Source organism: Mastigoproctus giganteus, chromosome 8 (genome assembly GCF_048544385.1).
Source record: "Mastigoproctus giganteus isolate SK-2022 chromosome 8, ASM4854438v1, whole genome shotgun sequence".
NCBI lineage: Eukaryota > Metazoa > Arthropoda > Arachnida > Uropygi > Thelyphonidae > Mastigoproctus > Mastigoproctus giganteus.
Window position 1 is genome coordinate 45,253,752 of NC_143582.1, and position 25,177 is coordinate 45,278,928.

A 25,177-nucleotide genomic window follows, 5' to 3' on the forward strand; every position below is an offset into this window, starting at 1 on the left:
TTTTACAGTAACCCTCAGCTGAGTTAAAATCTGATAGGATTATCATCTTAGTTCAGTTAGATTGCTTTTTTTTTTTTTTAAATAAAATTATGTCCTGTATATAGAAGGGCTTTTAAGTGAAAAACCTTGATTTATAGTTATGAAGAAATAGTTAAATTAATATTAAATATGTAAATTATCAGTAATTTTAGAGAATTTTTCCACTGAATTTGTTTCATGTGCTGTACCAAGATAGTCTGAAATGTACAGTATATCACATTGTTATAGCTTAATGAAATCCTTGAATCCAATAAGGAAATTTTAAGTTTTTATTATTTTTATTTTAAAGAAAAAAATACATAACATGATTGTATTACTACTGATAATGTTGAAGCTGAAAATTACTAACGTATTTAAAATCAGTGACCTCTATTTGGATACAAGTAAAATTCATCATAATTAACTATGAAAACATGGTCAGTTTCTAAGTTTGTTCTTAGGCTGTGGTCATAAGGACTTTCTTTGGATTACTATGCTTCTTTTTTTGCATGCAGAAAAAAAACTATTATATGTAAACATATTTAGAAATTACTTGTATAGGTTGTTCCATTTTGGATGAATGCTACACATTAAGATATCTGTAAAGCCTGTAACTGAAACCTGAATGCCCTGCCTGCATGAAAAGTGGCCTCCTTTTGTAACAATTTATTCCATTTTATATCATACAGACATTTAGTTTCTGCCTTGTGAATTAACAGATGTAGTTTTACTTTCCTATTACAAAACTAGTTACATGTGCAGATACTAGCCACCATCCAGTTTTGGCATTAACTCCAAGCTTACCAAACTAACTTTTCTTCCTCTTCATTCTTATTATTTCCATTCTTTAAAAAAAAAAAAACTTATTTGTTATGGTTTTTTTAAAATTAAAATCTACAGAAATTGAGGTCTGCTGTCAATATATGCATTTTCTCTGCTTTTTTTAAACTTTGTAACCAAAACTGTGGTTCTAGAGTACAATAGGTTTAATAAACCTTTACATTTGGAATCATCATTAAAAGGAGGGAAAAAATTATATACATGCAAGGTAAAGTTAGAGTTTCTGAACTTAGTTTAAAGATCAATATTTCATATCACATTTCCTTCAGTAAAAATTAGTGTTTATTAGTGAATATTCTGCAAAATCATTGGTTCGTGTGAGTGAAAATTGATATGTAAATAAATTATGTTAAAATGCAAGAGTACTGCGTGAACACATGGACCAAGCATGTTTTTTCTGAATTATATAGATTAGCTCTTGCCAACATGAAGATACCACCCATATGTGCATATCGGAATAATATACACATGCTCATTTCAATCACTTAACTGATTATGTGCAAATTTCAGTTCAGTTTATAGAAGATAAGTGTGCTCAACTATTAACTTTTGTCTACTGGTGTATACCCCCCATGCTACTATTACATAAGTCTGTCAGCCACTACATTGTTCTTAGATGTTATCTTATCTAAGATAACATCTAAGATGTTATCTTATCTCGTTGCACCACCTTTGTCGAATTCAGTCATTGTCCTTTCAAGATTTCTTTCATCCTAATAAAAAGGAAGAAATTAGCAAGGGCAAGCTGTTAAGGGATAATTGCAAAAAAATGGTGGAGAGAGAGGCATGTTGGAGCTCATGTGGATGGCATAGCAATTTCTAAGTGAAATACTGATTAACAGCATTGCCAGTCATTTGGCTGTGTAATGCCTATGGCTACCTGATATAGGTAATGGTGTTCTCATTATGAGATGTTGAGGCCTATCAACATCTCTTATCAACAATAAGAAATCATAATGCAATAATTGTCTTGTTGAAGTGCGTGAAGTACTGTACATATCCATGTGATGGATTCATCACCATGAGTTTTGTTGTTCATTCCACATTTCCATAAATATATTTGCAAGCTGTGTATAAAATGTTACTATTTGTTGATGTTTACTTATTGTTTTCTCATATTTTACTTATGAAAACATACTTTTATGTATGAAAAGGAACACAGCTGAATCCTGTGAAACTGTATCTGAAATTTTACCTGACTTGCTAACACTGAATAAGAACATGCTTGTGAACATGGATGGATCATCTGAAAATGTCTGTCAAGCTCCTCAAAGGGTGTGCATCATGGCACATATTGGATTTTGCATATATCAGGAACCTCTTTTGACTCTGCCTTGTAACTAGGTATAAAAGACATAAAAGAGATATTCACATCTACACCATTGAATGAGAGTATGCACTGAGGATTTAGGACAGACAAAGTATTCAGATATAGTATGGTATAGTCTTGACTGTTCAGAATTGCTTTCATTCTTGGGGGAGGGAAAGAATTGTGATAGGGTTTGTGTGTGGTAAGTGGGAAAGTCAAAGAAGAACAGGGGGTCATGGAAACTTCTGTGCAAATTACTGATTATCTTTAAGGATCACAAGAATAAATCAAATAGAATAAAAATAAGAATTATGCTAGATATTTTGACTAAAACCCATACATACCAAAAGCAATAAAGTAAAGTTTAGATAGTTTGAATTAATTTTAGTTAATTTTATTAAATGTACTAAATCATGGCAAACCATTTAAAACTCCCAAGAAAGCAAAGAAATCTGCAGCTGGTGATTTCTTTGCATTCTCAGGAAGTAAAAAGCATATCAGCAGTTATATAATAGAGGCATTTCTTAGAGAGTTACTTGCCAAATATTCAATATTCAGGCAAAGCAATTCTTGAGTCACATAGATACGTCACTGCAGTGAAAAATACAAAAGAAAGAAATGCAAGATATATAATAATTGACTTGGACTTATAATATAAGTCCACGGTAACAGCCTGAAAATTGATTATTTAAAAAAAGGTGGGTGATGGGGGGTTGGAAGTTGAAATTACAGAGCTCTGTGTTGATTCATAAATATAAGGCCGGATCTATAAAGATTATCTGCTATAATTATTTGACAGAACATGAGGAAAAATATGTAAATAGTTTAGTTACTACTCATGCCTTGTGAAATTTTTTCATGAAAAATTGTTTAAATCAAATATGAAATAAAAGTGCAATGTAATTCAATTTAAGGGAGTAGTAAATTTTGTAGATATATATTAGACAAACCTTGTTCCAAAGATAATTGTAAAAAAAGCTGGCTATTTGGTACTATATTTAGAATTTGAGAATAATATGTATCAAATTTTTTGTATAATTAATAAAACTAGTGAGGTTTTTTATAATAAAAAGAAAAGACTTCTTGGAAAATTAATAACAAGTATAATTTGTCTCATCATAAATAATAATAATTATAATAGCATTAGCATTAGTAGAGGAATATGATGCAAGAAAGCAAGCTTATACAGCATCAGCCTCCCCCTCCCAAAACCCCCTTTCCCATTTCACCCAGCCATTCACTCCAAAAGTTTGTCTGTTTCTGCCTTTAATTTATTTAAGCTGTCAACTTCAACAATCACAGGTGGAAGTTTGTTCCAGCAATCAACCACCCGCTGGCTAAAGGCAAATTTCTGCACATCTGTTCTACAACTGTCTTTCCTCAATTTGAATTTATGTTCCCTCAGGCAATTAATATGGGCAAAAGGAAGCATCCCATCACCATTGAGCTTGCTCAAACCATTCATGGCCTAATACACCTTAATCAGATCACCTTGCAGGTGCCTAGTCTCCAGATGCTGCAATTTGCAGAACTTTTGCAAATTGTTTCTGTTGGCAATAGATGTTATTACCAACCATACTGTCCTCTGTGAGAGTAGTGGATTTGTCACAAGCTATTTGTAAATTAGGGTTCAAATCCCATTAAAGCCAGAGGAATATATAAAGGTGTCTTCAGTCAAGTTTGTAGCTAGCCAAGTTCAGGTGGACTGGGTTTCAGCCAGTTCGTCATACATACATATATTTATACAGACATAATGCACTATAAAGACCATGTAAACTAGCATACCATATTAATTAGTCCATTGATCAAAGAAATTGATGCACCAAAACAACAGCAACCACTAATATTAAAACAAAGGGAAAAAAACATGATTCAGCAATTATATATATATATATATATATTGGTTATGCTTTATATACTTTTACGTGTGTGTGTGTGCGTGCGTGCGTGCGTGCGTGCGTGCGTGTGTGTGTGTGTGTGTGTGTGTGTGTGTGTGTGTGTGTGTGTGTGTGTGTGTGTGTGTGTGTGTAATTTTATACTTTTACATACATTTATATATATGTAAAAGTATATAAAGCATATAAAAGCATAACCAATTATATAATATAATGTAATATATATTATATATAATTGCTGAATCACATTTTTTCCCTTTGTTTTAATATTATTATTATTATTAATAGCCATATGATGCAAGGAAGCCTGCGGCTTATGCTGCACCAGGAAAAAAAAAAGCTCTCTCTCTCTCTCTCTCTCTCTAGAGAGAGAGAGAGAGAGAGAGAGAGAGAGACAAAAGTAGAAGGGAATCACCAAGAAAGAGAAGAATGATGATATCCAGCTCAGGACCCTGGGTGTGCCAAGCCCATACTCACCAGATGTGAGCCCCCGGTGTTAGTGGTTGCTGTTGTTTTGTGCATCAATTTCTTTGATCAGTGGACTAATTAATATGGTATACTAGTTTACATGGTCTTTATAGTGCATTATGTCTGTATAAATATATGTATGCATGACGAACAGGCTGAAACCCAGTCCACCTGAACTTGGCTAGCTACAAACTTCACTGAAGACACCTTTATATATTCCTCTGACTTTAATGGGATTTGAACCCTAATTTACAAATAGCTTGTGACAAATCCACTACACTCTCACAGAGGAGTGTATATATATTTGTGTGTGTGTTTGTATATGTATGTATGTGTGTATATATATATATATATATATATATGCATATTTTAAATGCATATAAAAGCATATGCTTTAAATTAATTAATTAATTAATTTATTTATTTATTTTTGTGGAAGCTTTGGACTGCATATTTCTAATACATAACTGTTGATGTTGATTTGCATGGAGTGTTACTTGAGTTGTCATGCATAGTAGTGGAGGAGGGGGGCATGTTGGTATGTTGCAAGGCCTTTTCGATGTTGGCGCTGTATATATAGTTGTTGATATTAAATGTATTTCAGTGCTTCTAGACAATCCCTAAGAATATTCCAGAAAGGTATTCAAGGTAATATTAAAATTGGAAAATTAAAAATTAAAGAAATTAATTAATAGCAGCTGCTTATGACTTTAATTTTATAAACTAGTATCAGAGGTTGAAAATTACTTAAATGGCTACTAACAGGTTTTGTATCTAATCATGTAATATAATTTTATATTTTAATATAGTATAATTATATTTTAATATAGTTAGATATAATTAGATGTATTGAAAAAAAAAGTTTCTTGTTTTGTAGGTAATAGAAGCAGAAGACTTAGATGTTCAGTGGGTAAGTTTTTAAGTTAGTTCATGTTGCCATTGCTTAAAATTTTGTTGGATTAAATATTGGTAGTATTTGTTTTATATGCCTCTTATCCATTAAAAGCTTAAGTGGTAGATAAAATCAGCATTTAAGTGTATCAGTTTTTGTCAGATAATATATATAAATGATCTCCACAGGTGGATTTAATATTGTGTTTAATGTTTAATTGGTATAATTTTTAATATATACCTTGAAATGTTTTTGTTAATTGTATCTGAATTAAGTTACTTAACTGACTCTTGTATTTGCCATTCCAGTGAATTCTGATATTTCTTGTTTTTTTTTAACAATTAAAAAAATTCCAAAAACTTTAGCTTCATAAGTTTTGTATAAGTCTTGGACAATATTTAGTTTTTAAAGTCAGTAACTGTCAGGGCACTGTTGTAAATATAAGTATCCTCAAGTTATGTGATTAATGCATTCCTGGAAATCATTGCCTAAGATGAAGATGCCTATCTCAGAATTAATCTCCCTATAGAAAATAATGCAATGGGGTTTAGTTGTATTCTGCATTAGGCTGTCAGACCCCCCCCCCAACCTCTACGGTGTACTTCTTTGTATTGATGTTTTATAAGCTTTTTTTAATTAAGAGTATAATTATAATAATAATTTAGCATGATATTTTAGTGAAAAGTGCATTTTAATAAGAATTGCAATCTGTATGACCAAAAGTATTTAGTTTTCATACGTCTCTTCATGAATATTGTTTACTATACCAGAGGTCCCATGTGCATACATATAGCAGCTTAGACATACCAACATAAATCTTGTCGGACTGCTTCTGCAGTATTACATTAGAAGCCAGTACAGGATGTGCATTGGAACTTATAATCTTTACACATTGGATGGTTGTTTGTTGAATGATTTAACAGTAACCTCTCTGTGCTCACAGCTAAGACTTATTTTGAACCTACAAAATTCCATTGTAATTAAAATATGGAAAATCATAGGAGATAAGCCAATGAAAAATAAAAGTCTGGGAGTCTCGCAGAACACGTGCAACAACCCATAAAAGTAGTTGTTCATGCCTCATGCATGTCTATAGAAAACAGCATAGAGGCCACAGGAACATCCATCATTACATCAACCTATAGGGAGCTGCATAGATTTTGAATTCAGTTGTAGGAGAATTCTGCTTGAGTCTGATATAACAGTCACCAATGTAAAATAGCATTTGGAATGCTGTCATTTTTGATTTGTGAACTCTAGAATAGTTGCAGAAGTTTCTATGGTGTGATGAATCTTGCCACACAGTGTTTTGTTCTGGTAGATGTATTTAGTGGTGGGGAGCTGTTCCTGCAGGTTCACACTTTGGCCATTGGTGGTAGTGCATAAAAACCATGGACTGTTTGATCATTCTTGAAAAGTGTGTTAGCTACACTGTGGTAGTATTATAGAAATGGACCTTTGCTAGTATCTACACAATAGCATTAGCAGAAGCATACAATGCAAGAAAGCAAGCTTAAGCGGCATTAGCAGCTATCAACTTCCACAACAAGAGATGGAAGTCTGTTCCAGCAATCAACACCCTGCTGGCTAAAGGCAAATTTCCGCACATCTATTCTACAACTGTCTTTCCTCAGTTTGAACCTATGCCCCATCGGGTTCTTAATTTGAGTAAGAGGAAGAATCCCATCAGCATTGAGCTGCTCAACCCTTTCAAGGCCTTATACACCTCAATCAGATCACCTCGCATGTGCCTAGTCTCCAGGCACTGCAATTTTCAGAACTTAAGCCTATCTTGGTAAGAGCACCCCAGTAACAGCACACAGTAGTGCTCCATGTCCTATAGTAAGGTCATATAGGACTGGTTTGTGGTCAATGATGTGAAAACAGACTGGTCGGCTAAAGAGTCTGGACTTAAGTCTATTGAAAATGTGAGATGAAAGGGATAGCTGGATTAGGCTGTGACCAAAACGATATTCTCTCAAACTGGTTCTGGCAGCTGTTTTGCAGGAATAATGGGGACAAATTTCAGTCAAATCTATTAGAAGTTGGTAGGTATGCTCAGGAGGATTTTAAAGCTATCATACAGGCTAATACTGTGCATTAGTTTTTTGAATTAAAAGGCCTTTTTTTGCAATTACAGGTCGACCATCACTAATCCAGCATCGTTGGGACTTATGGGGTGCCAGATCACCGGTGGTTAGATTAGCACATTCAGTTTACCCAACAGCTAACTACCTCATCCCACGTTTAAAATACCCTGTAAATCAGTACAAGCTGGTTAATAAAGGAAAAAGAAACATTAAATGAAAAGCAAGTGAAATTTTAATGAAGAACAGGTAAAATAAAGGGTACAGGTACAGTAATTCTGTTGACTTATGTAAGAAAGTTCATCACGGCCGCTTCGATAGTGAAGAGCTGGAATGGCCGACTCCACTTAGCGGTGCACCCTTCAAAATGGCAACGAGAAGCGGGGGAAAGCAGTGATTGACAGGCTGTCTCTGCCCACTCCCTGCGTTCCACCCCTCGTTTCAGGCGGATATCATGTGACACAATGTTATTGCAGCAGTAAGTGCGAAATTCGTATCGTTTCGTAGTCATATTTGCTTGCTGGGTTCGGTTTCCATGTGGCACCTTGTGTCGTCCTGAGAAAAGTGAAACTTGGAAATATATTTATGAATTGTTCATATTTTTCCTGGCGTCGTCCTGAGTTAAAGAAAAGTGAAACTTGGAAGAAATGGGGGTGAGTTTTCTTTTCCCATCTCATTAACCTAACCCAGTATTGTGTCAGTTGTTACATTCTTTAAAAAAAAAATTCTATTGGTGTATTGTGCACATATACTGTACAAAGAGGAATTTTATTGTTAATTGCATGTGCTAGTCAACTTTAATTTGTGTTTAGTGAAAAAAGGTTGTTTTCACACGACTTCGGGAGGGATTCAAGCAAAAACCGGTCGTTGGCCTCACATGGTATTAGTTTTTGTTTCTTGTTTTGAAAAAAAAAAAAAAAAAAAAAAAATTGCTGTTTTCATGTTAAATTTTTTTAATTTTAATTCAGATGTTGTTATGTTATGTAACATTTTTTCTTGTCTGAATAAATTTCATTTCTGTTACTTGATGCTCCAAAAAAAATTGCTGTTTTGCCGTTAATTTTGTTGTTTTTCAGCTCCGACATACTGTACTGTTACGTCATGTGACAACCGCCACATGCAGTCCTCGAGAAGAGGGGAAATGCAGTGAGTGGTCAGAGTTATGAATCGTACGTCACTGCTTTTCCCCTCCTACCTTTAAAATACCCTGTAAATCAGTACAAGTTGGTTAATAAAGGTAAAAGAAACATTAAATGAAAAGCAAGTGAAATTTTAATGAAGAACAGGTAAAATAAAGGGTACAGGTACAGTAATTCTGTTGACTGAAACTGGCACAACATCTTTAGAAACTGGTGATGATGGTGGCAGCACAGCTGAGTGAACAGAAGTTGATGGCACTGGATTTTCAAATGTTGACTACTCTTTTGCACGATTTTTAGCTTTTTTCTTTTGAACTTGTCTTGCAAGCTAAGCTGTCTCATATATTTTGGTCTTTCTTTGATTAGTTTATTCTGCAGCATGTAAACGTTCATTATTTCTTGTTCAGTTATAAAACTGCATTGCTCTAGACCTTTTAGCACTTCACATGTCAACTGAATTAACCTATCAATAGAGATCCTTTCTGCTACATCTTCCTCATTTGTATCACTGCTTTCTTTTCCACTATTTCCTTTCTCCGGACTTACAACCATCTGTACGATTTCTGAGTCAGTATAATGATGAACAGTAGCTACAGCGTCATCTACATTCTTTCATTCCTCAGCGTTATCTTCATCCATTCTCGATGCAAGATCCTTGGCAGCAGGATTAGTTAGATCAAGAGTGAAAGAAAGCAGTTCATGTATAATCTGCTTTTCCTTTGAAACTCTAAATCCTGTAAAGTCATTTGCAGTGTCTTCACCAGCTGCAGACTCAAACATTAAACCTGGCCACAATTTATGCCATCCATTTTTTATTTTTAGTGTTCATGCCTCTACAGACTTCCAAGCATTGGCAACGCAGTAAACTATATATCTCTCACATTAAATTCCTTAAGAAACTCCTGTACTGGTCTGCCAGAGTTAGCTGCACTAAGTAGGTGCCTCATAAACTGGGAGCGATACTTATACTTAAGAGAACATAATATGCCATTGTCCAGGGGTTGAATTAATGACGTACAGTTAGGTGGGAGGTAGATACTGAAAACATTATTTTTTACCAGAAGTTCTGCTTTCGGATGTGCGGAGCAGTTGTCTAAAATAAGCATTATCTTACAGTTGTGGTCCAGGCCAACAGAGTCACAGTGAGCTTTGGGTTTGCTCCCAAAGCTCTTGCTTTGGGAGCAAAATATTTTTCAAACCATTCCATTCCAGTGTAATGTTAGTTGTAATCCATCCATTCTTTTTGGCACTGTAAATCACTGGAAACTGTGTCATACCATTGAAGGCCCTGGGACGTAAACTTTTGCCGACGACCAGCAACTTACACCTGTGGGTTCAGCAGCATTAGAGCAGTTCAGCACAGTGACACAATCTTTGGGTGCTTTATAACCTGTTGGTGATGCTGCATCCTCAGTTGTCAGAGTTCTTCTTGGAGTACATCTCCATTACAAGGCAGTCTCATAGGCATTGTAGACCTGCTCAGGAGTTAATTTTTCATTAGAAACTAACTTGGAAAACTCGTCAACAAATGCATCAGCTGCTTTCTTGTCCGCTGAACATTTTTCGCCACACACTGCTCGAAACTTTAAGCCATGTTGCTGCTTGAAAGCGCTGACACCAACCTTCACTATAATCACACTTGTAATCTAGTCCAAGTTCTTTATGAAAAATTTTAGCTTGTTCCTTCAGCAGATTTTCAGACAGCTCGACACCTTCACTTACGTGGAGTTTAAACCACATTATCAGCACTTTATCCAGTTCTGAACTCTTTCCGTCTTTCGTTGTTTTCCTTATGCCCATCTGTTTCTTTGATCCACTGTTAGCAAAGAACTTGAGCAATTTTTCTTTCTGTTTCTTTATGTCATACACTGTTGAAGAGCCAATGCTATATAATTCGCACAACACACTGCTTCGAGTTTTTTCAGAAGTTCAACTTTATTGGTTATGGACATTGTACAGTGTTTGTGCTTTACACCACATGAAGCACTTCTTCGATGCATTGGAACCATGGCTGGAGTTAAATGTAAGCAGGTTATAATGATAAATACAGAAAAACAACAAACGAGTAGGAATGGCTTACCAGTGTTTACGAGTTAGCGCCAACAGTTGGTGCGCTGACCTGGGAAATTTTAAATTATCTCCAAATTAGCGGTGGAACTGAATTACAGTTGGCCGGATTAGTGATGGTCGACCTGTATCTGCGCTGCTATTATATACAGTTACTGTCAATGCAACTTTTTGGTTTTTAAAAATGAAATGTTTTGTGTCTCCAGAGAGCATGTTTAGTGATGCTTTGTCTCTATGAATTGTATTTGAAACATAAAAAAAAAAAAAAAAAAATTTTACCATCTGATAATGTATAATTTAATGACAGCTGGGCATTAAGGGGTAAAAAACACTTTGAAGGAAAAGCAAATAAGACAGTTGCAGAATAGGTGTTTGGAAATTTGCCTTTAGCCAACAAGTAGTTTATTGCTGGAACAAACTTCCATCTGTCATTGTGGAAGTTGATAGCTTAAATAGATTCAAGGAAGAACTGGACAAACTTTTGGAGTGAATGGATAGGTGAAATGGGAATGTTTTCTGTGTTGCATAAACTTGCTTTCTTGCATCATGTGCCACTACTAATGCTAATCCTTCTGTACCTTTACATTGTACCTGTTAACTCATCAATTGTACAGTGTTTAACATATCCTGAGGTTAAAATTTACACTAAAGCTTAATATGTGTCACAACCTGTTGTGCTGTAGGTTTGTGTAGTTGGAGCTAAGGTGCTATATCAATGTGCTTTTGTCAGTTGCAGTAATATCTTGAAGAGCACTTGAACCTTTCATATTCCACGATACCACTCGTTGCTGCTCATTTTGCATTTTATTTATTTTTAATGCCATGCACTATGATGTTAGAATTCCCGATTTCACTGGGCAAAAGGTAAAGCCTGAAATAAAAACATTATATAATATATCTCAAGATGTCAGTGATATTGTGAATTAATCCTCATCGATTTCTGTGTCAAGGAACAGTAGTCATTAGCTTCTGACCATCTTATTTGGTGTGATGAATGTAGCAGGTATTAATATGAAGATACAGTACTAATACCAACCAGGTAACCACGTGAAGGAAGTTCCTGAGTGATCTTTTTTTAACTTTTTAAGGGATATTTACAGAAGGTGGAAATTGAAAACAGTTTTGCAAGTGCCTATCTTCAAACCAAAGAGGGACTGATTTCCCCAATGTGGGAAGAGAAAAGAACACCTTTTTCTTTTTACTGTATCTTCTTGAGAAAAAGATCTCAAAGTACAGCTGTTGAAAGTGCATTGTTTGATTGTTGTCATCACTTCTAAATCCAGTATGTAATCATCAAGATGTATGGGGTGTATGGGTATACATACATCAAGATGTATGTATAGTAACATGTTATTCAAGTGAAGTGTTAGATTTCATTATAACTAAGAATGAACCAAAAAAAGGCTAAAATTAAGTTTCAGGCATTTGATTTTTCTCCTTTGAAACATAAAGGTAAATAAGTTTCTGTATTATGAAAATTGCAGCCACACATAAATAGATAATAACATGTTGTTTGAGGTAACATATCCCATCATACCACTGGGACTTTCTGTTGCCGTAGGGACATTTTAATGTAGAAGGATGCACCCCCCCCTCCCCAGCAGCATTTGATTAGAGAGAACAATATTTGTGTGTGCGGGGGATAAATCCTATAGCAAGCCATATTTCCAGAAATATGTTAAATCAAATAATTAGGAGAATTAATCATGAAAAAGTGAAAATATCACATAATAACCTCTTAACATTTTTTAGTTCTTAACAGTGAGTAATTACAGACCTGTTAACTTGACTTCTGTTTCAAGGAAAATGATAGTAACAGGTTAAAGAAGTAATGAGGAACCATCTAGACAGGATTGCAGTTATACTTCAGTCACAGCATGAGTTTGTTAAGGGACATCTTGTCTAACCAATTTGGATATTATGATGCAGTTACACAGGAACTGGATGCAAAAAATAATTTTTATACCATATACAGTAAGTGCCGGTTATAGTGATCACTGGTTATTAGAATCAGCCACTCAATAGAATAAAATTTCGAAGAACCGATCCAAATCAATAAAATGCACTACACTTTCATCGTTTACTAGAATCACATTTTTGGTTATAAGAATTAATTTTGAATGCCTCTGTGATATTTTTCTAAAGCCCATTTTTGGAGGTCACATTTATAGAGGTCACAACCATAAAACAATAAAAACAATTTGCAGTTTTTGATTTATTGGGCTTTTCTGTTAGCGCAATAAATGGGTAGTAAACTCAATCTTATTCATTTGTGATAATACCGATAGCTGGAATTCTGTTTTCACGTTATTATGGTGAAATGTGGTTCCCCTTTGCTGAAATTTGCTCTTCATTTCTATATCTAAACTTCATCGCACTTGCGTGTGTCGTGTTAGTTCCAATTTATGTGTGCAGTGTGCTTTGTTATTGATTGACACTTATCTTTTTTACTGTGTTTTAAATTTTACTACCAAAAAAAAAAAAAAAAAATGTCAGTGAACAGAAAGAGAGTGAATTTGAGTGTAAAAGATAAGTTATGAATTATAAAAACATATGATAAATGAAACTTGGGCAATATGTCTCAAAGGGAAGTGGCAGTAAAATTAGGAGTGCCTGAGTCATCTTTATCAAAATTTTTAAAATCATATCACACATTAAACAGTATTGTGATTAGTGAAACCAGAAAAAGGAAGCATGAAGGGAAATGCCAAACAGTAGATGAAGCTCTGTTAGTTTGGTTCAAATGGGCCAGCTCATTTAATGTGCCAATCAATCGTAGCATTCTTCTTCAAAAAGCTAATGATTTTCCTGAAAAACTACACAAAGAATTTAAGGTGACGGATGGATAGCTGACAAGATGGAAGGAGATGCATGATAATGTTTACAAAAAACTTCACAGAGAAAAACAGGATTCCGATGGGTCTGCAGCTGACGCCTGGTTGAAAACCTCTTGGCAAACTGTGTTAAGCACTTATAATCCTGAAGACATTTTTAATACAGATGAAACAGGGTTGTACTAGAGTGCTACCCCAAACCAGGCACCTCCGTAGCCAGGTGGGAAGGAGCAGCAGTGCGTAGCACACGCTTCTTGATTAGACCAGGGTTCGAGCCCGTCACCACCAAATATGGAGGATGCGGAAAGGTCAGGGAATGACCACCGCATATCCCGGAGCAATGTGGCCTTAGTTGCTAATGCTCCTAAAAACCAAATAACTAACTAACAAGCTACCCCAAACCACTGAATGATTTTTAAAATTACCTCTGCATCTGCAGGAAAGATCAAGGACAGGATTACAGTTCTTTTAACATGCAACATGACAGGAACAATCAAGATGAACCGTTAGTTGGCAAGAGTAAATCGCCTAGATGTTTTAAAGGAGTAAAACAGCTGCCTGTTGAATATGCCAATAATACCAATGCTTCAATGACAGCTTCTTTATTTGAAGGTAAATGGGAAAATCTTCCCATAAAAAGGTAAATCTTTGTAAATGGGATTTGAAATTGGATAAGAAAAACAAAAAAAAAAAATTGCATTGGTTTTGGACAACTGCCCAGCTCATCCAAAGTTGACTTTCAAAAACATTGAATTAGTTTTTCTACCTTCAAATACCACATCACTGATTCAACCTCTTGACCGGGAATAATAAAAACCTTTAAGATCTTTTATAGATTGGATATGAGGCAAAGAATCATCCAGTCTATAGATGAAGGTTTGGGAACATCATCTGATATCGCAAAGCAGATAACTGTTCTAGATGCACTTCATATAACAATGAGTGCCTGGAATGAAGTTTCCAAAACCTGCATTAGCAACTGTTTCAAAAAATGTGGATTAATTATTCATGATGGGCAACTAAGTCACGATACTAATCACGTTGAAAAGCCTGAAGACGGGTGAACAGGAGTTTAATGATTGGGTGGACATAGATGGTGATCTACAAGTTACTACAGCTTTAGCAAATAAAGAAATTGCCCAGTCTGTTACTAATAACTTCGCCAAGAAAGAGGATAAGGAATGAAGATGAACCTGAACGAATTCCAGTTACAAAACGGCAAACTCGTGAATCTATAGCCATCCTGAGGAGAGCGTTGGAAGAAACTGATGCAGTGGTCATGAATATAGACTGTTATATAATATTGAAAAATCTATAAATACATTTTGTAGTGATAATTTAAAGCAATCTTAAATAAGTGACTTATTTTAAATTATAAGCATATTGCAAAATGTTATGTTTAATTAATATGTATATTAATTAAGCTATGTACGTAGGTATAAATTTATTTTTATTTTACTAACCTGTGGATAAATTTATTTTTATTTTGTTCGGAACACGGGATATTCTTCCGATTTTTACATATCATTTAATTGGTAATAAATCTTTGGAAATAAAGTACAAATTTGTGCTTTATATCTTTATTTTTATAGCCTCTGGATAATATTTGTTGATTTTCACTTATTAGAATCGTTGTTTATTAGAATAAAAATTCAATTTGCAAATGTGATCACTATAACCGGCACTTACTGTACTTGAATTTCAGGAAAGATTTTGATATTGTTGCACCTGAAAGACTATTATATCATTTTGGAGTAGTGCGGTATAAAGGGCACATTACTGCTGTGGATGAAGGGATAGTTGGGTGGGAGGAAGACAGAGTGGCTATCAATGGGCCCGGCACTTACTGTACTTGAATTTCAGGAAAGATTTTGATATTGTTGCACCTGAAAGACTATTATATCATTTTGGAGTAGTGCGGTATAAAGGGCACATTACTGCTATGGATGAAGGGATAGTTGGGTGGGAGGAAGACAGAGTGGCTATCAATGGGCACTACTACTCTTGGATTAATGTTATTAATGTAGTCCTCCAAGGTTCACTCTTGGGCATGTTGTTATTTTAAATATTTATTAATGATATGAATGAAGGCATATCAGGCTTAGTGTATAAGTCCGATATGAAGGTTGAAAGAGTGGTTAATAATAGTAATCAGGGCATGCTACTGCAACAAGATCTAGAAATATTATGCAAATGCACTGAGAAGTGGCATTGAAGTTTAATATCAACAAATGAAAGACACTTAATATGGGGAGCAGTAATCCCAGATTAATGTACCAACTGTGTGGTACCATACTCAGCTTAGTGTGTCAAGTTAGGAGGATGAAAAAAGACCTTTGGATATGTGTGCAGTGAGATGTGAAGTTCTCTGAGCAGTGCAGACAGGCTGCCATAACAGCCCATTGGGTTTTGTCAGTGACATACAGGAACTTTGCCATTAGGAATAGGGGTTGATTATCCTGTTTTATAAGGTAATGATTAAACTACATCTTGAACTGCATACAAGTTTGGTTGCTTCATTTGCAGAAGGATGTGGACCTTTTGGAAAAAATTCAGAGAAGAGCAACAAGATTGGTAGGAGGAGGGGAAACAAAAGGATTGTCTAAACAAGCTTTCAAATGAAAGGCTTCAGTTCTGCAGTGTCTGGAGACTAGCCATGCCAGACCATGGTATTTTTGTGGCCCCAGGCAAAGATTTTTTGGCACCCCCTTTACTAAGGAGATATATATATATATATATATATATATATATATATATATTTTTTTTTTTTTTTTCATGATTTGTAAAATTTGGTGCAACTTAAATAATGGTTCTCCAGGCAAGGGCCCTGCTAGCCCCAGGTGCCTTTCTTATGTTTAACTTCAACAATGTCTCCTCCACTTTGCTCTCAGTTATTACAAAATCATTAAGCACCCTGCTACAATTTGATAACCTTCTGGTATTTTCAATCCTTAATAACTTGCAGGATGACCAGGCACATCAATTTTAAGAGAAAGCATAACCTCTCACCGGCACATTTACATTGTCGAAGAATTCCTAGGACACCATAACATAAAGGCACCTGGGGTGGATGGGATCTATCCAGTAATTTTAAGGAGGCAGAAAAGCAACTAAACAAACCCTTAGCCATAATTATGAGAGCATCCTTGGACTCAGGGGAGGTCCCCATGGACTGGAGATGTGCAAATGTATCCCCAATTCACAAAGGGGGATCGAAGGGTGACACAAATTAGTTTAACTTCTGTTCCAGGTAAAATAATGGAGTCACTGGTTAAAGATGCATTGCAGGATCATCTAGACAAGACTGCAGCAATAATTCAGACACAGCATGGGTTTGTTAAGGGAAAGTCTTGTCTGACAAATTTGATAGGGTATTATGATGTGGTTACAAAGGAACTGGATGCAAAAAATAATTTTTATATCATATATTTGGATTTCAGGAAAGCTTTTGACACTGTTGTGCATGGAAGACTGTTGTACAAATTGGAGCAGAATGGTATTAAGGGTAAGTTGCTACAATGGATAAAAGGATGGTTGAGTGGGAGAAGACAGAGGGTGGTAATTAATGGGTGCTGCTCTTTGTGGACTAATGTTATTAGTGGAGTCCCACAGGGTTCGGTGTTGGGTCCTCTGTTGTTTGTTATATTTATCAATGATGTTGATGAAGGTATATCAGGCTTAGTGTCGAAGTTTGCAGATGATACAAAGGTTGGCAGGGTTGTTAATGACAGTAATGGCAGTGTGCTACTGCAACAGGATCTAGATAATTTGGGCAGATGGGCTAAGAAATGGCAACTGAAGTTTAACCTTGAAAAATGCAAAGTACTGCATATGGGTAGAAGTAACTCCAGAGAAACGTACCTACTGTGTGGTACTACACTTAAGGTGGTAGAAAATGAAAAAGACCTGGGAGTAATTGTGCAGTCAGATATGAAGTTTTCTGAGCAATGCAGACAGGCTGCCAGAGCAGGTCACGGGTTATTGTCAATGATATATAGGAATTTTGCTAGTAGGGAAAAGGAGGCGATTATCCCTCTGTATAAGGCACTGGTGAGGCCAAGCCTTGAGTACTGTGTACAGGTCTGGAGGCCTCATTTTAGGAAGGATGTAGATTTGCTTGGGCGTGTACAGAGAATGGCAACAAGATTGGTGAGGGGAATGAAGGGATCCTCTTACCAAGAGAGGCTTAATTGCAGTGGCTGGAGACTAGGCACCTGTGCGGTGATCTGAGGTTTATAAGGCCTTGAATGGATTGAGCATGCTGAATTCTGATGGGATCCTTCCACTTGTTCAGATTACGAACCTAAGGGGGCATAAATTCAAATTAAGAAAAGACAGATGTAGAATAGATGTGCGGAAATTTACCTTTAGTCAGTGGATGGTTAATTGCGGGAACAAACTTCCATCTGTCGTTGTGGAAGTTGATAGGTTAAATAAATTTAAGGAGGAACTGGACAGGCATTTGGAGGGAATGGTGTGATTTTTTTTTTTTTTTTTTTTTTTGGCTGATGCTTCATTAGCTCATACACTTGCTTTCTTGTATCACATGCCACTACTACCACTGAGGCGGATAATGTTAAAAGCGTGGTTTCAGCTAGACAAGCGCAACAAGTCGCACCATACATGCGTCAACCACCGAGCTATCCCTCTTCTTCGAAGATCGAGTGCCGGACCAAGGTTCTTCGGCGTCCTCTTTACTAAGGATATATATATATATTTTTTTTTTTATTTTTTTTATATATTTTTTTTAATGATTTGTAAAATTTGGTGCATCTTAGAAAGAATAGCTCCCTGGGCAAGGGCTCTGCTTGCCCGTGCCTTAATCTGGCACCGCGGAGATCGCATAATTTTAAATATGTTACTAGTAACTTCCATGCCCTTTTCACTCGAAATTATTCCCATTTTCATGGGTTGTCATTTAAAATGATCATCCCCCGAGCCGTCGTGTGGAGAAGAAACGAGAAATATTTCCATTCACACCATTTATGTCCTGAATTGTAGGAGATTTTTCTAAGAACTGTGGTATTGCACCCCAACAAGGCTTAAGCTTTGTTAAAATCTGATCTTCAGTAATTCCAGTATTTAATAACAAGTATATTTCGAGAGTTTTTTCTGGATTGAGCAGTACCACTTTTTTTTTTTTTTCTGACAAGTATAAGGGAGAGGAGGAGAACTGTGTGTTGTTTGGACCAAAACCAAGCTATAAAATTGCTTTTTCAGAAAAAATAAATAAATAATGCATTTATCCAGGAAGCTAGGGGATTCTTTTTGTTAATATTAAGGTAGTAACGGACTACTAACATGCCTGGCTTTTTCTGAAGTGCAGAGAATTCTATTTAATGGAATTCCGATTAGCAGGAGGCAGCAAACATGTGCAGGCAATTCTCCCTGTCCTTCCTTATGGTAGCACTGTTTATTTTTCTTGAGAGATTTATGTCTCTCCAAAAGGAAGTTTATCTTGCCACTCTTGACATCAGTAGTGTCATCTTTATATCTAAGAAATGCATATTAGAAGGTTTCAGTTGATACTGAAACCTTCTAATATGCATTTGAAGTATTTCTGTATTTCAAGTTCAGTTTAATGATGAAATAATGATGCTGTTAAATTATGAATATAATAAACATTATGCACATTTTTAAATATTTAACAACTGCATTAATGAACTCAGTGTTTGTCGAATTAAAAAAAGTATTGATTTTTTAAAAATATTTGTTTATCTTCCTCGGTGTGTCTTTCCAGCCAATTTCACCTACATTTCATACACAATTTCAGTGAGTCGTCACTCACTGAAATCGTGAATCAGATGTGGGTGAAAGAGAGCTAGCTGTACGCGTACGAATACTTCAAAAAAGCTATTCCCAATTGAAGCATCTTAAGGCATTTTGGAATATAAACTCTCAGTGAAATTGAAACTTGACAAAGTACTTATCATTCTGCATACGACTATGGAACAAGATGTAGGTCAGATTACTTGTTTTTACTTCACTTGGGTAGTGAAATGGAATTGTAAAAGAACTGACCTGTCTATTTTATTGGACAACTAGTTCGGATTGGGTGGGCATCATCCTCACCCAACGATAAGAATTTGCTTTTTAATTCTTGAAATGTAAATCTATTAAACAAATTGACCTAACTCGGTGTACTGCAGGGCAAGATTTATTAAGCTTGAGTGGATATATTTTTTTTTCACTCTCTTTTTTGAGAATACTGAAGTACCAACATTCCCCAACACTCATTCTCAAATATCATTCAACAAAGTAAAATTTCCAAAACATTTTATTACCAAATTAAAGATATGAATAATATACAGGTCAAAAATATGGTTACAGTTTCAATGGCTAGATTTGGTTGACTTGCTCTTATTAACATCTCATTTATACCACTTTGTTTAATTTTTCTGTCAAAAGAGTAATCAGGGAATGGAGAAGGGGGGGGGTGCCTATATCTGAATAAGCATGCCACAGTTAAAAAAAAAAAACACGCGAGTGAAATTTTTAATTGTTAGAGCGATGCTACACTGAACGTGTAAAACGCCACGTGTAGCACTCATATGATACCTTATGAATACAGTATTGTGTGAACTAGAAGAGCGACTCAAAAACGCGGAGTATAACAGGACATAGTAAACTGCACGTGCGTTTTTTGTCAGTCCCAAAATGAATTTCCGGTTGTCATCACTCTGTGTGTATTTACAAATAAAACCACCAAAGCGAAATCGTGTTGGTAGATCCATTCTATGCTTATGAATATTCTAAGTACTTTTTCCCCCATATCAATGAGCAGAATGTATCCCGAAAAATTCTTTTCATATTACCCTTTGTCGATACGTAACTTCAATGAGCTCTTGATATTTGACTATGAAAATTGAAGAAACAGGTAAGTCATTATTTTGCTTAATTACCTATAAGCATAATTCATTTTTGTTGTGCTAACGGGATTTCAGGTGTTAGTCTAATTCAGCGTTTTCCCAAACTTTTTTTAGTCACGGAACACTTTTCATCTCACAACATATTCATGAAACACTTACGAAACACAAGTTTCGCGAGAGCCAAAGAACTGTTGCTAATATTTCATTACATATGGTACACTGTGCATCAGAAGCATCTTTATTTCCAACACATGTAAAGCCGAAATTCAAATAACTGTCATTATTCTTTCGTTTTGGTCTTTTATTAGTTGGTTCCTGTTTTTTCACTTCTGATTTTTGGGGAACAAAAGGCTGCGATTGTTCATCCTCACTTTGAAGTGTGACAATATTGTGTTCGTTTTCATCAACCACAGTTGCACTACTAGAAGTACTTTGCTTCTCGTTTTAAAGTTCCTTTTTTCAACCACAATCCATGGTCCATATTTTAATAATAATATTTTGAAATACTAATAATTACACTACCCGACAAAAAAAAAAAAAAAAAAAAATTTTTTTTTTTTTTCGTTATACCTCTGGAACGAAAGTTGGTTATTCTGAACAAAATTAATGTCCTGAAAATATCAATCTTTTACTTCTATCACGTTCAAAAGATATACGCATTTTTTAAATTTCTTGTTTTTATACGATATCAGCATACATGGTTGTAATTATTACACACAATAACTTTACTTAGACGTGTTTCTCACACATTAATTTCCTTTTACACTCCAGATTGCTTTCCCGTTTAAGGAACCAACAGTAATCTCCCATCATGGCAGAGTCCCAGCGACCTTGGTATCGTTTTTCCATTGCAGATATGTCCTCCTGTGGAAGCGCTCTCCTTGTTCATCACTGATATCTGCTAAGTTTTCAGGAAAGAAATCCAGATGGGAATGAAGGAAATGCATTTTCAATGACATTCGGCACCCCATGTTCTTGTAACATTTCAGCAAGTTTGTCACCAATTGCTTCTAGTTCTCTTCTTTTCTCTTTCCAAGGAATCTGTGTACCACAGCCTTTAAAGATTTCCATGCAGCCAGTTCAACGTCATTCAGGTTTCTTTGAAATTCTTCATCTTTGAGGACCTATGAAAATTCCTTCCTTCAGCTTTGTATGAGATAATGGAAACATTTTCAGTAAATATGTGAATCCTATGCTTTCTCTATCCAGTGCCTTTGTGAAATTCTGAATCAGTCCAAACTTGATGTGTAAAGGGGGGAGAAAAACTTTTTGCGGGTCAACCAATGGAACATACTTTACATTGCTTTTGCCGGAATATATTAATCTATCTTGTCCCAGTATTGTACGACGTAGCGTTTGGCCGTTACACAACTAACCCACAAACACAGGAAACAACAGTATTTAGTGAAATCACCTTGCAATCCAACAAGCAGTCCAGTCACTCTGAGATCACCACAAATATTCCAACCATAGTCATTGTAACGTATAGCAGCAAGAATCTGGGACATTCTATCGTAAGTTTCTTTCAGGCCAACAGCATGAACAAAAGGAAATGATGGTAAATTATTTCCATTATGAAGCAATACTGCTTTAAAACTTAGCTTTGACGCATCAATAAACAAACGCCATTCAGAGATATTGTGATCAATGTTCAGTTAGTGCATAAGACCAACGACGTTTTTGCAGACGCATGTTGTTTTCCATTGCAAAATATCTTGAAAACGCTTCATTTCGCTTTACGGTATATTGTAATGTTTGTACCTTTGGCAAGTAAGTTCACTGTTGTAGTCTGGATCCGAGTAATTCAGCATTCTCTTTGGGTAAGCCCAAGTCTCTGATCAAGTTGCTTAATTCTTCTTGTTCAATGTAGGTGGAGCCTTTTCTTTTTCTGGCTCGTAGTCCAAATCATGTGTAGTACATGGTTCAGCGACATCTGGTAAAATGATTTCTTCTGTACCTTCACTACTTCCATCCCAAGATTTTGGGGCGCCTCCGTAGCCAGGTGGGCAAGGAGCAGCAGTGCGTAGCACACGCTTCTTGAATAGATCGGGGTTCGAGCCCGTGACCACCAAATACGGAGGATGCGGAAAGGTCAGTAATGACCACTGCATTATCCCCGGAGCAATATGGCCTTAGTTGCTAATGCTCCTAAAAACCAAATGACAAAGACCAAGATTTTGTTGGCACAGCTACTGGCAGTTCTTTACCGTGTGGCACTGGCCTAATTGCTGATGGGATATTTGATGCAGTGCTTGCTCTTTTTGGAAATATCTTTTATTTTTGTCTTGCAGAAATAGCAGTCGTCGAAATGATTCTTGGTCTCGCGCCACACCATAGGGACGGCAAAAGGTAATGCTCTCAGCTTGCCATATAACCAAAGCCTTAAGTTTGTGGTACAAGTAATACAACAGATATGTGGAGCCCAATTTTTTTTCGTTCTCACCGATCTTGCAGCCAAAGTACAGTAAACCCCCGCTATTCGCGGTCGTTGATTTAATATAAAATGAAACCTAAAAAAAAAAAAAAATGTGAATCTTAAATCGCCGTGAACATTTTCCGCCATAAAAAAACATGGGCTTGGCAAAAATCATCTTTCCCGGTCAAAACAGCACTCAGTGGTTGGGGAAGAGGGGGGTGACAAAATCGCGAGCGTGGATGTTTCTCTTTAATCCTTGTTCAGTATGTGTTATGCGCTTGTCATGGAATGTTTCGTCGTTTGCTTTTAATTTTATAAATTGATATACTTACAAAAGTGAAAAATCTACCGTTTTGCAGTGTGTTAGTGTAAACAGACTTTTTCGAGTGTGTTAACGGAAAAAAGTGACTTTATATGTGGACAAGTTCTTTTCTAACCCCTACAAAAATATGGCTACGAATAACTAGGGAATTGTAAAGAAATCAAAGCTAAATGATGACATTAGCGAGTAAAATTCAGTTATTAGACAAAATTTTTAATGGTGAAAGTGTCTCGTCAGTGGAAAAACATTATAAAATCAATTAGTCAACGGTACGATCAATCAAGAAATCGGAAGAAAAAAAATCCGCCGTAGTGTTCGTGAAAACGCGCCAATTGCTTCAAAAATTTGTTCTGTAACTCGTGATGTTAAATTAGAAAAAATGGAAAAGCTTTAAATCTGTGGATAGAAGGCCGAATTCAAAATAAAATTCCGTTAGGTTCACTCATCATTCGTGAAGAGGCAAAACTCCTTGATCAACACTTTAGCGAAACTGGTGATAGCACTGGAGGGATAAGTTTTTTGGCTATAGCAAAGGCGCTGGATTGAAAGATTTGTTTGAAATTTCTAATAAATATTACATTTAATATTAAATTGTTTCTTATTTCCATTTTGATGCCTTATGCTTGCATTTCGCTACGTACTGTCTATGTACATAGTCATATTATGAAGGTACATATAATACATACATAGACAAAATTTTAGACTAGTTTTTCTTATATATTTCATACTTTGGAACGGAACCCCTTTATTACTATGGGAGCCATAACTCAGTATTCGCGGCATTTCTCAGGAACGTAACCCCCGCTATTCGCGGGGGTTATGTTCCTGTACTGTACAATGAATATGCAACTTTTGTGACATGGTATATTTTATGGTATAAGTGTCCACAAACATAGCAGAAGTTGTCTGGGTGATTGACGCAAGTTTTGTGCCTTGTCTATTCCATTTTAACAATGCATTAACTTAAAAACAGTAACAGCAATTAGTAAATTTGAACAGAATATGAATTTTTGTAGCGTAGTTTATCATACACTATATATTGAACAGTTGAATGGTGTAATAAAATTAATAAAATACTGACTTGTCTGGAAAAGTGCGTCAAAATCAAAATATACTATACTGCAAGAACAGTAATGATGTCCTTGCCTTTTAGCCCAATAAACAAAGCCAACCAAAAGTTAATAAGTTTAAATTGTATTTCAAACAGTAATGATATCTTTGTCCAGAATCCAGTTATCTATATCTTAAAACTGAGACGTGATAGGAAATTTTAATGATTCATTTTAAATTCTATACGTAAAACTTTACTAGAAACAACCATTGATTTGCTGGAGGTAAAAATCATGTTGGGCAGTGTTATCCAAAAAAAAAAAAAAAAAAAAAAAATTATACAAGGAAGTTAATTTAGTTATGATATATCGGTTCGCTTCCTCCTCTCCTTCGATCCGTGTACTCCAGGCTAAAACGCATACGAGATCACCATATTGCTACCTTTTCGATGTCATTACCTCTACGCATACTTCTCTATACAAAGCCCGCGAAAATAAAGTGCTCCGCGGTCTATTTGATTATTAGTCTATGCCAGTATATTAATAACTGAAAAAAAAATTGTTAAATATTATAATGATACAAAAGTGAAGTACATTACAAATATGCAAAATTTATTTATTTTATTATTTTTAAATTATTAATTACGATTTTTCGCGGAACACTTGTTTACATCTCACGGAACACATTTTGAGAAACGCTGGTCTAGTTATTACATCGTTCACAGCAGAGAACTTTTCCTTCACAACGAGTTGTCTTGTTATTACACTCACAAGTAGCATCGCCAAAAAGTATTTTTGTCTGTTTTTTTCCCCATTTATTTAAGACACTCCCGCATCTTCCGATTCTGCGGAAGATGCGCGTAGCACGCGTCTTCCGTTTGAATATTGTGTGACACTATACGGGCGTTTTATTGCCAGTCTCAAAATGGATTTCATTCAAATCGGTTGTGGGTCAGCACCCTGCGTCTATTT

At 35.6% G+C, this 25,177-nt stretch overlaps 1 protein-coding gene across 3 annotated transcripts in view; it reads left to right on the plus strand.

The window, feature by feature from the left end:
• Positions 1 to 25,177, plus strand: part of LOC150081502 (transcription factor 12-like) — a 621,638-nt gene that overhangs the window by 165,710 nt on the left and 430,751 nt on the right. For all 3 annotated transcript variants that reach the window (XR_016547303.1, XM_090379956.1, XM_090379957.1), the window contains exon 5: positions 5,408 to 5,440. Coding sequence is in view for 2 of the 3 variants with exons in the window: in XM_090379956.1 (XP_090236082.1) it covers positions 5,408 to 5,440 (33 nt within the window). In the remaining variant the exon portion in view is untranslated. The remainder of the gene's footprint in view (positions 1 to 5,407; positions 5,441 to 25,177) is intronic.